Source organism: Moschus berezovskii, chromosome 19 (genome assembly GCF_049115385.1).
Source record: "Moschus berezovskii isolate FMDL1 chromosome 19, NW_MosBer_1.0, whole genome shotgun sequence".
Taxonomy (NCBI): Eukaryota; Metazoa; Chordata; class Mammalia; order Artiodactyla; family Moschidae; genus Moschus; species Moschus berezovskii.
This window is the reverse complement of record NC_142478.1, coordinates 60,222,258-60,236,210: the sequence shown is the minus strand read 5'-3', so window position 1 is coordinate 60,236,210 and position 13,953 is coordinate 60,222,258. Positions and strand designations below refer to the sequence as shown.

Here is a 13,953-nt window from a genome sequence, read left to right as displayed (position 1 = left end):
TTTGCAGATGTTTCTCAATATTTCTCATTACATTATCTCTATATTTAATAATTAAATAGAAGTACATTTTAGAAAACTTTTCCTGACAACTATTTTCTGTATATCAAACACAACTATCTTCTATTTCAGATTATACATTAAAACCTTATCTCTTAAGATTACACCAAGGAGAAAAAGGCACTGAAAGACCCATATTATTACAAGAAAGTTCTATACCAGCCTGCAAAAGTTAAAATTAAAACCTCCAATGAGTTCAAGACCAGGGTCTTCTTTCTTGCTGATTATGCCAGTAATCTAATTTTGTTGATTATTCCAGTAATCTAGTCTAATTATCTCTCTTCTAATTTTGGGTGCTCATTTGAGATGTCCTAGAGTACTCTCTTGCCTGGAGAATACCATGGACGGAGGAGCCTGGTAGGCTGCAGTCCATGGGGTGGCTAAGAGTCAGACACAACTGAGCGACTTCACTTTCACTTTCATGCATTGGAGGAGGAAATGGCAACCCACTCCAGTGTTCTTGCCTGGAGAATCCCAGGGACGGAGGAGCCTGTTGAGGCTGCTGTCTATAGTGTCGCACAGAGTCGGACACGACTGATGCGACTTAGCAGCAGCAGCAGAGTAAAAAGATCCAACAGAATTCCTCTTTTTTTTTTTTGCTCTCTTTCCCCACAAAGCCTTAGAAATAAAAGAAAGGAAAAAGTCAGTATCTCTCAGCATCCATGATAACTCCTTCTAAAAAGAGAGTCCAGCAAAACCTTTTCCACCCTTCAAATACATGACCATTTGCCCATGTTTAAACATGGCTGACTGACAATGTTGAACTCTTAGCAGATTTCTTCATCTGCATGGTATCACTAATTTCCTCAAAATGCTAATCTGGGTCCTTGCTGTCACTCTGATCCCAATTCATACTCCACATAGTCCTCCAAGCTCTAATTTCTCAGATTTTTCCCCTTTTCCTTGAACATACAAAATTCCTTGTCTCAGGGCCTTTGCACATATTGCTTCCTGACTCACCCCCATCTTTCACCCCAAATTAGCTAACCTCTATTTGTCTCTGAAGTTTGAGCTTAAATGTCACTTCACTGAGGAGATTCTCCTCTACTCCGCAATAGAGTAAGTCCTCCTTTTACCCAGAACAAGTTTTATAATTACACAATAAATTTACTTGTGTGATTATCTGCTTAATCTCCCCCACAGATAATAAGCTCCATGAAGGCATCATGTCTGTTTTGTCTGTATCCAGAGGGGCTACTCGGAGAAGGCAATGGCAAGCCACTCCAGTACTCTTGCCTGGAAAATCCCATGGATGGAGGAGCCTGGTAGGCTGTAGTCCGTGGGGTCGCTAGGGGTCGGACACAACTGAGCGACTTCACTTTCACTTTTCACTTTCACACATTGGAGAAGGAAATGGCAACTCCAGTGTTCTTGCCTGGAGAATCCCAGGGACGGGGGAGCCTGGTGGGTTTCCATCTATGGGGTCACACAGAGTCAGACATGACTCAAGTGACTTAGCAGCAGCACAGCAGCAGAGGGGCTACTACAGTTCCTTGCAGATAATAGGGGTCCCCACCAACGTTTGTTGAATAAATGAATAAGTTAATCAGCTCAGAAAATAAATGTGATCCCTCCACTATTCATGACTAGGCACCAATATATTTTCACATGCTCTTCATCCTTACCTGTTTAATTTTCTTTTTCTCCCAATAAAAATACACAACCAGCAGACATCTAAGTGAAAAAATTTTTTAAACCTGCTCTCCTACTGGAGTTAGAATGTAATTACTCATATTTTTTAAAATGAGTACATACACCAGGGAAGGCAATGGCACCCCACTGCAGTACTCTTGCCTGGAAAAATCCCATGGACGGAGGAGCCTGGTAGGCTACAGTCCATGGGGTCATGAAGAGTGGGACACGACAGAGCAATTTCACTTTCACTTTTCACTTTCATGCATTGGAGAAGGAAATGGCAACCCACGCCAGTGTTCTTGCCTGGAGAATCCCAGGGACAGCGGAGCCTGGTGGGCTGCCATCTATGGGGTCGCACAGAGTTGGACACAACTGAAACGACTAAGCAGCAGCAGCAGTACAAACACAACTCACATATACCTAATATGGAAACAGTTATAAAGGGTTCTTTTCTATAGTTCCATATTATGAACTGCTTACCTAAGGTACTTAAAACACTTTTGGGAATTCCTCCAAAAAAATCATTGATAATTCTGTGAAATACTCATCTTATAGAAACTGCTTTGAAAGAAGCTTAAAAATCATTTTTAATTTGAAAATAAATCACATCAAATTATAAATCATGATAGACTTTGTACGAAATGAATGATCCTCCATTGGAAAAGTAAAGTCAAAATAAAAAACAGAATCATTAACTCAAAAGTCAGAATATTTAAGCTGACAGAGAGCTGGTCTTAGAAGAATTGGAAACGACAAATCCAAGAAACAACAAAAAAGAGTGGAAACTTTTTCTAAAATGAGAGTATTTTGAGATTACTCAGTAAGAAACATACATGTGAAATACTTCTAAAAGGTCACAACCAACAGGTTTTACTCAGAAAGCTTTTAAGGTCAACAGTATTAAGGTTATTGGTTTAGAAGGGAGCTTAACTGGTTTCTTTGACATGGAGATTTATGGATTTATTTGTTTTTGTTTGTTTGATGGTGGTGGACATCAGAGTAACAAGAGAGGATGATGAAGAAACAGGCACAAATACAGCTTGCCTAGTCCTTCATTATCTTTTTTACCGAAAAAACTATCTTGTGCTCAGTTGAGTTCCATAATTTCAGTTGTAAAGAGGGAACTAAAATATCTGAATGCTAAGTGACCTGAGTTGGCTTCATAGTGATGGGCAAAGCGTAGCACTGTGAAGGGGATCATGAAACTTACTTTCTTATGCACAACAGAGGAAGTGGAATTTACTGGGCTTTCATCATCATGCATCATGACAAGTTCAGAGCTGCTATCGTCCATGACCTCTTGCATGCTGTTCACGCTGCTGCCCTGGCTGCCTGTGCTCACAGACATGCTTGGGATGGAATGGTTGCTGCCCAGGCTGTCCAATTCCCTGCTCAGGCTGGTTCCATGTTCGCTGTCCTATAAAAATGGGGCACTTGGGTTAAAAAAAAAATGACTGGAGATAAAGCACCAATCCATTGACTAAGCTATTAAGTACATTCAATTTTGCAGTACCAAGTTGCTTTTCTGCCAAATCTGCAAGATGAAACTTTTAATGTAGTGGCTCCACTACTCCACCACCATTTTCAGACATCTCCAATTCACTTTGATGCTTTCCCCAAGGGCTATTCTGGATATGGGTCATAAGGCTCCAAATGCTGCTACCCCAGGGCTTTCCCCCGTCATATGCGACTATCACACTGTATCACTACTTGGTAAGCAGAACTAGCCAGGTCAATTTTCTAAGAGACTTTCAGGAACTCAAGGTGCTAGGGAAAGACTGCAGGCTACTGAACAGGGGATCTCTAGGAAAGCTACAAACACGGCAGTGGGCACTTGAAGCTCAAAGAGGATAAAAAGAGTTTTAAGAGATTGGACAAGCAATATGCTCTTTTTGCAAGTCATTATTGAGAAACTTCATATCTGAGCAGGGATATTAATTCTACTGTCCTGGACAGGTAATTAAATTCTGCCTCCCTCAAGCAATTCTATCAAGCTTACCTCTGTAATCTTATTAAATATATCTGTTAAATAATACTGGTATTCATCACTACTAGTCCAAAGACTACTATTTGAAAAATGCTAAAATAATCGGAACATATAATTTATCCATCACAGTGGGTATCTTTTGATACACGATTAAGTAATATAATTAAAGCAACTTAGCTCCAAATAAACCCTATTTTCAAAGAACCATACTCTGTACCTACATAACTTTAATGAATTTCTACTTAGCCATGACAATATAAGGAATCACTGACAAAGGTAATTTGAGTAATTTAAAATGATAGATAATACATTATATTTTTAATAGATTTATTTTCCAAATTAAAGGGGTCCATTTGTATACAGGCAATCAAGAGATTTTTATATTCCAGTTCAGCTTTCCGAATTTTGTTTTTATAATTACTGATAAAATAATTTTATTTTCTTTTATATTAAAAAGTTAAACTAAAATTCATTCTTCATTCTTTCCCTCTTTTTAATCTATTTTTAGAAGAAGAAGAGTCCTTTCTTTTGTTCAAGGCTAATCCCTGCACTAATGCTCTTATTCCTCTGCACTTTCTGAGATCCTAATTCCTTAACTGTGTCTCTTTCCTCTATCTTTAACGCCTCTGTCTTGGCTCCTTTCCTTCTGCATATAAGTATGAAGAGACTTGCCTTATATGTATGTACCTTTCTACATACTGCCCTTTGTCATTTTTCCTTCTTGACCCAATTTATGAATCTTAAAATGACCAACTTTCATTATCTTTACTTTCTCACTTCCCACTTATTCTACAACCCACAGTAAACAACTATTCATCCTAACTATTCCAGTAAAACAGCTTTTACTAAGGTCATCAGGAAGGTCCTACTTGTAAAACCCAGTTAACACTGTTTTTGGTCCTTGTTTAACCTGACTTCTCTGTGGCATCTGATGGAATTTGTAGCTCCCTCCTTGAAGCTGTGTATACTTGTAACATCTGTGATGCCTTTATCTCCCAGGTTTCCCTTTTCTTACGTGGCATGGACTCTCTTCTCATTCTATAGTCAACTCCTGATTTATCATCATTTTAATGTCCTTGATCTCCAACCAACTACCCTTTACCCAGACCTCTTTCCTATGTTCTGGATTTGTATTTCCCAATCAAATGCTAGACATCTCTATTCAGGCCTCTTCAACTAATCCTTCTTAAACTATTTGAATGACTTAAACTAAAGTCATCTTTCTGTAAAAACTCCACCTGTACACTGTGTCAACAGTATATGATGCCAAGACCTTAGACTCAGCAGGCATCAAACTGAAATCGTCCTAAACCAACTCTTCCTCTTTGGTTCTTCTCTGCTCTTGGTACTGACACACTCTAGTCACTGAAGCACAAATGCTCAGAGTCACCATAAGCTCCCCTTCATCTGTCACTGTCAGTGGGAAGCACTGTATTATCAAGTTCTCCTCTCTACTGTTTCTCAATGTTCCTTCTCCCCAATTCCCATGGTTACTGCCCTTCCTGCCTCTTGTATGGACTATTACACAGAAAGTTATCCATTCAAATCCATCTTACATTCTTATGCCAGGATAATCTTCCTAAAACACAGCATGAAAGTGCTCTGTAACTGCATGTCAAAAGTTACCCACCTCTCCACTAATCCCACCAGCAGATGACTTATTCTCTCCCCACTATGGACCCCTACCGTGTGCTCTACCTCTGTTAACAATGTTCATATTTTATCTTATTATTTTTTTCAGTGTCTCTTTTGCAACTGTGCATGTCTCTTAAGGCAAAGAACATCAATTGTAATACATTGTTATTCCCCAACGTGTTTTTCATAGCATCCCAGTCCAGAACTTTTTCACATAGTAGGTACCCTATGAGTGTTCGCTAAAAGAAACTCAACCTACTTCTTCATCTTCCTGTGACTCATTCAAGGGTCCATTTCGTGTCTCTTGGAAAAGGATTTTTTTCATTTTCCGGTACTGTAGGTTATCTAGCTCACGAACAGCATCTTTTGTTCTCTGTATAAGGTCAATAAGGACACGAAGTGGACGGTCTCGTCGAACGAAGTCATGCTGATTAAGGGAAGAGAAAAAAACAGAAACTGATAATAAGGAGACATATTTTTAGGTGCAAGATTAAGATGTAAAGATAAATCAATGTAAAACAGTTCTGTGGATTTTGCAGATATAACAAGATACAATTTTCATCTCATGTAGCCTCTTATCTTGTATAAATCTCATAAAGTGATAATCATGTTTTTTCTCTTCTTCCTCAAGCCACATTTTGTGGACTTGTCCCAGAATTTTCCTCTATTTCTTTGCATTGATCACTGAGGAAGTCTTCCTTATCTCTCCTTGCTATTCTTTGGAACTCTGCATTCAGATGCTTATATCTTTCCTTTTCTCCTTTGCTTTTCGCCTCTCTTCTTTTCACAGCTATTTGTAAGGCCTCCTCAGACAGCCATTTCGCTCTTTTGCATTTCTTTTTCATGGGGATGGTCTTGGTCCCTGTCTCCTGTACAATGTCACGAACCTCCGTCCAGAGTTCATCAGGCACTCTATCAATCAGATCTAGTCCCTTAAATCTATTTCTCACTTCCACTGTATAATCATAAGGGATTTGATTGAGGTCATATCTGAATGGTGTAGTGGTTTTCCCTACTTTCTTCAATTTAAGTCTGAATTTCGCAATAAGGAGTTCATGATCTGAGCCACAGTCAGCTCCTGGTCTTGTTTTCGCTAACTGTATACAGCTTCTCCATCTTTGGCTGCAAAGAATATAATCAATCAGATTTCAGTGTTGACCATCTGGTGATGTCCGTGTGTAGAGTCTTCTCTTGTGTTGTTGGAAAAGGGTGTTTGCTATGACCAGTGCGTTCTCTTGACAAAACTCTATTAGCCTTTGCCCTGCTTCATTCCGTGCTCCAAGGCCAAATTTGCCTGTTACTCCAAGTGTTTCTTGACTTCCTACTTTTGCATTCCAGTCCCCTATAATGAAAAGGACATCTTTTTTGGGTGTTAGTTCTAAAAGGTCTTGTAGGTCTTCATAGAACCGATTAACTTCGGCTTCTTCAGCGTTACTGGTTGGGGCATAGGCCTGGATTACTGTAATACTGAATGGGTTGCCTTGGAAACGAACAGAAATCATTCTGTCATTTTTAAGATTGCATCCAAGTACTGCATTTCGGACTCTTTTGTTTACCATGATGGCTACTCCATTTCTTCTAAGGGATTCCTGCCCACAGTAGTAGATATAATGGTCATCCGAGTTAAATGTGGAACATTCTGAAAGAGATGGGAATCCCAGACCACCTGACCTGCCTCTTGAGAAACCTGTATGCAGGTCAGGAAGCAACAGTTAGAACTGGACATGGAACAACAGACTGGTTCCAAATAGGAAAAGGAGTACGTCAAGGCTGTATATTGTCACCTTGCTTATTTAACTTATATGCAGAGTACATCATGAGGAATGCTGGGCTGGAAGAAGCACAAGCTGGAATCAAGATTGCTGGGAGAAATATCAATAACCTCAGATATGCAGATGACACTACCCTTATGGCAGAAAGTGAAAAGGAACTCAAAAGCCTCTTGATGAAAGTGAAAGAGGAGAGTGAAAAGGTTGGCTTGAAGCTCAACATTCAGAAAACAAAGATCATGGCATCTGGTCCCATCACTTCCTGGGAAATAGATGGAAAAACAGTGGAAACAGTGTCAGACTTTGTTTTTTTGGGCTCCAAAATCACTGCAGATGCTGATTGCAGCCAGGAAATTAAAAGACGCTTGCTCCTTAGAAGGAAAGTTATGACCAACCTTGATAGTATATTAAAAAGCAGAGACATTACTTTGCCAACCAAGGTCCGTCTAGTCAAGGCTATGGTTTTTCCTGTGGTCATGTATGGATGTGAGAGTTGGACTGTGAAGAAAGCTGATCACCGAAGAATCGATGCTTTTGAACTGTGGTGCTGGAGAAGACTCTTGAGAGTCCCTTATACTGCAAGGAGATCCAACCAGTCCATTCTAAAGGAGATCAATCCTGGGTGTTCATTGGAGGGACTGATGCTAAAGCTGAAACTGCAATACTTTGGCCACCTCATGCGACGAGTTGACTCACTGGAAAAGACTCTGATGCTGGGAAAGGTTGGGGGCGGGAGGAGAAGGGGACGACAGAGAATGAGATGGCTGGATGGCATCACCGACTCTGTGGACATGAGTTTGAGTGAACTCCGGGAGTTGGTGATGGACAGGGAGGCCTGGCGTGCTGTGATTCATGGGGTCGCGGAGAGTCGGACACGACTGAGCAACTGAACTGAACTGAACTGAACTGTCCCAGAATTTGCTTGAGAATTCTTGAGGTTTACTTTACTATGCAAGTAATAACAATGACTAGAACTTTAAATGGTAGCTGACAGCTTGTGACTTTCAAACCTGAAACTATGTAATAAGCAAAAGCAATGCAGAGTATAGAATATTCTTGTTATAATCTGCTTCAATCCTCGTTCTCACCCTATACTACCCTTTTAAAGACAGACTTCTGAATAGTTTGTTTTCTATTTCTGTGGTCAAGTACAGTGTATGCTTGAAAATGTGGCAGTTATTCCATTTATCTCAGAGGTCAGAATTTTGGTAATTTCATCTTCCCTTTACAGAGCTGTACAATGAGAAATAAGGCAAAAGGGTCTCCAAGGGGTTAAAATATTCACCCCAAAGTCTGTAAGCTTTTCTTGCTGTAAACAGGCTTCACTTTCAATATTATCAATGATCTTTAACACATTTTCTGGTTTCCTGGTTTCTCAGCCAAAAGCAGTTTAGAAAGAGGGAACAAAAGCAGGAGAATAGAGGACTGAGAACTGTTAGAGAGTTACTTGTTGCCAAAAAAAGAGTCTGTTGAAAAGGTATCTGACCACCTGACAGTAAAGAGAAGGAAATTCCATGATTAACACACCAAGCAACCAACCAACCAATAAAAATGAACCAGGGTTTGTGGGCTATTTTGTAAAGGGGCAACTGTCCTTCATACACTTTTTTTATACTCCCAAGATTTCATGAAATGCTATTATTTCTGAGTAATCAAGAAGTGGCATTATATTCATTATGCTTTCTTGAGGAAGGCAAAGAAGCATATCACGTATTTTGACAAGATCACCACACAAAATGATCAAAAGAAGGAGGAGGAAATTTTGTTTTTTAAAGGAAAAGTTTCAATTATGTGGGAAATTCGCTTATGTGAAATTATAATTTGAACATATTGGGAAAATGAGGTATAATGTGGTAGGCCTCAGATGATTGAATGGATTTAATTTCTTTATAAGTTGAACAGATATAAAAGAGGAGCAGGATCACTGTGAGAAAAAAAAATCTGTATGTCTTCCGGTTCTTCACTCTGACTTTGCCGTCCAGGGAATTGTGGTTTTTGCTCCTATTATAATAAAATATCTCTTTCTCTGCAAAGAATCCTTTCTGAAAATGAAACATCATTCCTGGAAGGAAGAGTAGCTTGCATATTTGAAGAGGAGAATGTAAGGGAGAAAGCAAAATTATTTGGCTACTTCAGTGCTTGCAATTAGACAAGAATAAAGCAGTCTTTAGTAAACTTCAAGCTATAACCTAGGATACTGAATTTTAGAGAAGTAGCTCTTAGTAAGGAGAAGGCAATGGCAAGCCACTCCAGTACTCTTGCCTAGAAAATCCCATGGATGGAGGAGCCTGGTAGGCTGCAGTCCATGGGGTCGCTAAGGGTCGGACACGACTGAGCGACTTCACTTTCACTTTTCACTTTCACACATTGGAGAAGGAAATGGCAACCCACTCCAGTGTTCTTGCCTGGAGAATCCCAGGGACGGGGGAGCCTGGTGGGCTTCCGTCTAAGGGGTCACACAGAGTCGGACACGACTGAAGTGACTCAGCAGCAGCAGCAGCTCTTAGTAATTCTTTTATTTCCAAGGTGAGGAATTTTAGGCCAAGAGAGGCTAAGTGATTTACCCAGCTAAACAATGGAAGAGCTGGAATGGCCACCCAGGTTTATTTGGGAGTTTGTTTTCTGGAGGTCTACCACAGAGTTGATCATGGTATTAACTGTGACAGACACTGTCTTCATTCCAATCTCTTTTCCTTGCCTTTCTTTCTTGAAAGTAGTAAAAAGTATAAGACCTGGACTCCAGCTTTCTTTGCAGGTATTATTAGCAATGTGACCAAGTTCTGGCCAAATTCTGAGAAACAGGCAGAAACCCCAGAGGAAGGCTTTGTTTTCCAGGATAAAAAGCAAGGTACAGGAAGAGAAGGCGTTTTACTCTTTGTCCTGCCTCCTTTCGCCTGGAATAAAGTCTGAGTCCCAGAAACACAGGAGCCATTTTGTGCCCAAGAAGACAAAAGTCAAGTGCAAAGAAAGGTAAAGTGGAAGACAGGAGGAGCTACTGAGCTGCTTACAGGTCTGGACTGCTTCTAATACTTCCTTTCCTAAATCCTGGACTTCTTATTGTGGGAGGTAATAAACCTTAAAATATTTCAAAACTGATATACCCAATGTCTTAAAAACATCTCATGGCCTCCATTGTAAAGTCTGGCCTGAACAGTCAGTCCCTGCCTGAATTTCTAAGCTCCACTGTAGTCATTCCTATTCCCTGTTCCACCCAATGCAGCGTACTTGTAGATCACTCTTGTCTCTGCCATGGGTTTCGCACCTGCATGTCTTTTTCCCTGTTGTTCTCTCTGCCTGCAATCCCATCTCTTCACTGTTCTCCAAACCCACACAGTTGAAAGGTTCTCAGATCATTTCCAAAGAATGCTTTCAGTGTTCTTAGAAATATGTTTAGTTTAAACATTTAAATAATACAGAGAAATCAATAAAAGACAGAAGAAAATCGAAATTCTGCCATCCAGAAATAAATATCATTTTAGACACTTTCCTTCCCTCTCTCTCAGAATGATGGATATCCAGAAATAATTTTACATGAGAAACTTATTATACATGGTAATTTAAAAAATAATCTGTTAAATTAAGGTATATTTGAATTTCATAGAATTAGAGGAGTCTGAAGTAAGATGACTGCTTAATGTTAGTTAAAATTTCTTCACCAAGAGTTACCAGTTCCTAAAAGGCCCTCTAAAGTTAAGGGGGGAAAAAAAAGATCATGTAAAGCTTTAAGAGATTCCATTCCGTTCCGTCGCTCAGTCGTGTCCGACTCTTTGCGACCCCGTGGACTGTAGCCTACCAGACTTCTCTGTCCATGGGATTCTCCAGGCAAGAATACTGGAGTGGGTTACCATTTCCTTCTCCAGGGGACCTTCCCAACCCAGGGATCGAACCCGGGTGTCCCGCATTGGAGGCAGATGCTTTAACCTCTGAGCCACCAGGGAAGCCCTTTAAGAGATTATTGCTGCTGCTGCTGCTAAGTCACTTCAGTCGTGTCCGACTCTGTGTGACCCCATAGACGGAAGCCCACCCCCATCCCTGGGATTCTCCAGGCAAGAACACTGGAGTGGGTTGCCATTTCCTTCTCCAGTGTGTGAAAGTGGAAAGTGAAAAGTGAAAGTGAAGTTGCTCAGTCGTGTCCGACCCTTAGCGACCCCAGGGACTGCAGCCTACCAGGCTCCTCCATCCATGGGATTTTCTTGGCAATAGTACTGGAGTGGCTTGCCATTGCCTTCTCCAGTTTAAGAACTGTTATTGACTATTTACCCTGAAAAACAGGAAAATTAGTACACTTACATTTCTTTCCTACCCCTACTTCTTTCTAGGTACATTATTATTTTCACATTGTTAATACGTATACTGTCAATCTGTATAACATTTACATTCTGCATTTTAATCACAGCAATGATTTTACTGTAGTTCTCTATTTAATTCTTTGTGAAGGTAACATTTTAACATCAGGAAGAAAATGTTTGGACAAGATGGATTATTTAAAAAACATTTGGGAATAATTAGAAAGCCAACTGGAGGAAAAAAAGTTGAATTCCTTATAACAAATTTCTGCACCTCCCCCCAAAATCCCAGAATAAAGAATGTCAAAAGTGAAATAAGAAAATAATATTTGTAAGATTTACTACAAATTAACAAGGGAAAAGCCCTCAGACAAATGAGAAAGATCAACAGAGAGTTCACAGAAGAGGAAATAGAAATGGCTTGTCAATGTAAGAAAGACAATCTAATTCATCATGAGAAATACAACCTAAAATGACAGTGAGAAAAGTTTTCCACTGAACTGATTAGAAGGGCAAAAAGTTTTGGTATTCATACTTTGCTAACAGGACCATAAACTGGGGCATCCTTTTTGGAGGAAAATTGGCAACACCTTTTTAAATTTAAAATTCACATTCCATTTGATTAGCAATTTCACTTCTAGGAATTTATTCTTTGGATATCTGTATATACAGGTACAAACTGACACATGTGTAAGGATATTTACTGTAGAACAGTCTGTAACACAAAAGATTGTCAACATCATAAATGAGTTGGTTATAAAAACAACCATCCATCTGACTATATAATGGAGTCCTTAGAGACGATGAAATAGTTCTGCATGTAGTAATATGGAACAATACACAAAACACACTAAAAGTTAAAATATTCAGGGTAGAACAGTTTGCAACCATTGGTTCAAAAATTTAAAAGGATATTTACTTCCATATGCATAGAATATTTCTAGAAGGACATGTACAAAATTGGTGACAGCGGTTGCTAACTCTAGAGAAGGGCTTTGAATGGGAAGGTATTCCCACTTTTCATTCTCTCTCTTCCACTGTATTTTTATCTTTTGAAATTTGTATCGGCTATTCAAAATGAAGAATGCAGTCTCTTTACCGTTCTAAACACACAAACTAGTAGTGAATGAATAAATGAATATTGGAGAGCAAACTTAAATTCAATGATCACCACCAGTTCTTTCACCAGTTTCTCCAGTCCCTAATTCACTCTTTCTTCCTTCTTCCTCCCTCCCTCTCTCTTGCTTTTTGTTTCATTGATAGACTGGCTGGATTTCCTTATCAAGCAATTGAGAAAAAGCTTTTAAGAAAGGAAAATGGCTTAAAATTTGTGAGGCTTGAAAATGTTCAGCTGCATTTAAAATTGAAGAGCACCTTCAGTTCAGTTCAGTTCAGTCGCTCAGTTGTGTCCGACTCTTTGTGACCCCATGAATCACAGCATGCCGGGCCTCCCTGTCTATCACCAACTCCGGGAGTTCACTCAAACTCATGTCCATCGAGTCAGTGATGCCATCCAGCCATCTCATTCTCTGTCGTCCCCGTCTCCTCCCGCCCCCAATCTTTCCCAGCATACATTTTTTTTTTAATTAATTTATTTTTTATTGGAGGCAAATTATTTTACATACATTTTCTTTTTCTTAGAACTTTGTAAATACTGTTATACAGTTTTCTGGCTTTGACTGTTCCTGAAGAGGTAGATCTGAAGCCAACTGGTTTATCCAGCCCCAAATAAATTTTTTTCAGCCTATCATGAATCTTTCTTTATGCTTTGAGTTTAGAAACTAGATACGGGTAGGATTTGTTGATCCTGAAGGTCAGTTTCACCTCTCTAGAAATGCCATGTCTAAAAGAACAGCTCCTGTCACTCTTTATCCCAGTCCTTGTTTTATTTTTCTGACATTATATCAAATTATTTGTTTGTTTTTTTACTCCTGTATTAGAATATAAGTTCCAGGAGGGCAGGGACTATCTTTTTCTTTGTACCACAGTATGATTTTCAGTGTTTAGAAAAGTGCTTGGCACCCAGTAGACAATCAGTAAACATCACTGACTAAATGTTAGGCTTACTTGATTTGGTCCACCAAATCAAATAAAGAGTAAATCAGGGGACTTCCTTGGTGATCCAGCGGCTAAGACTCTGCACTCCCAAGGCAGGGGGCACGGGTTTGATTCCTCGTCAGGGAACTAGATTCTACGTATCATAACTAAGATCTGGCATAGACAAGTATATGTGTGTGTGTGCACGTGCGTGCGTGTGTGTATACACTTAAGTAAATCAAATAAAATAAAGATTCTAACATTTATTTTCAAAAAGTATATCTTCAGGTATATCTTTAAATATCTTCTACTCCATGTGTTTCGCTTTCTTTTTTAGAAATAATAGGTTGAAATATATACCTCCTCTGCCTTCCACATGTCATCTTTTCTATAATCATCTTTAGAAATTTGTCTTCTTCATTTAATTTTATTTCCCTCGAGATATTCATCATTGGAAATACCCAACATGGGTGTGTTTATTAGTTTGTTGTTTATGATATGATTTGATATGATATGATCTATCTTAAAATTTTTCTCTTTCATTTTT

General features: G+C 39.3%; 1 protein-coding gene across 3 annotated transcripts in view; it reads right to left on the bottom strand.

Annotated features, from left to right (window-relative positions):
* The window catches only part of TAOK3 (TAO kinase 3), a 195,599-nt gene that overhangs the window by 43,562 nt on the left and 138,084 nt on the right, over window positions 1-13,953 (bottom strand). For all 3 annotated transcript variants that reach the window (XM_055405631.2, XM_055405630.2, XM_055405632.2), the window contains exons 12-13: window positions 5,574-5,741; window positions 2,903-3,109 (exon numbers count right to left, since the gene is read on the bottom strand). In XM_055405631.2, the coding sequence (XP_055261606.1) occupies window positions 2,903-3,109; window positions 5,574-5,741 (375 nt within the window). The remainder of the gene's footprint in view (window positions 1-2,902; window positions 3,110-5,573; window positions 5,742-13,953) is intronic.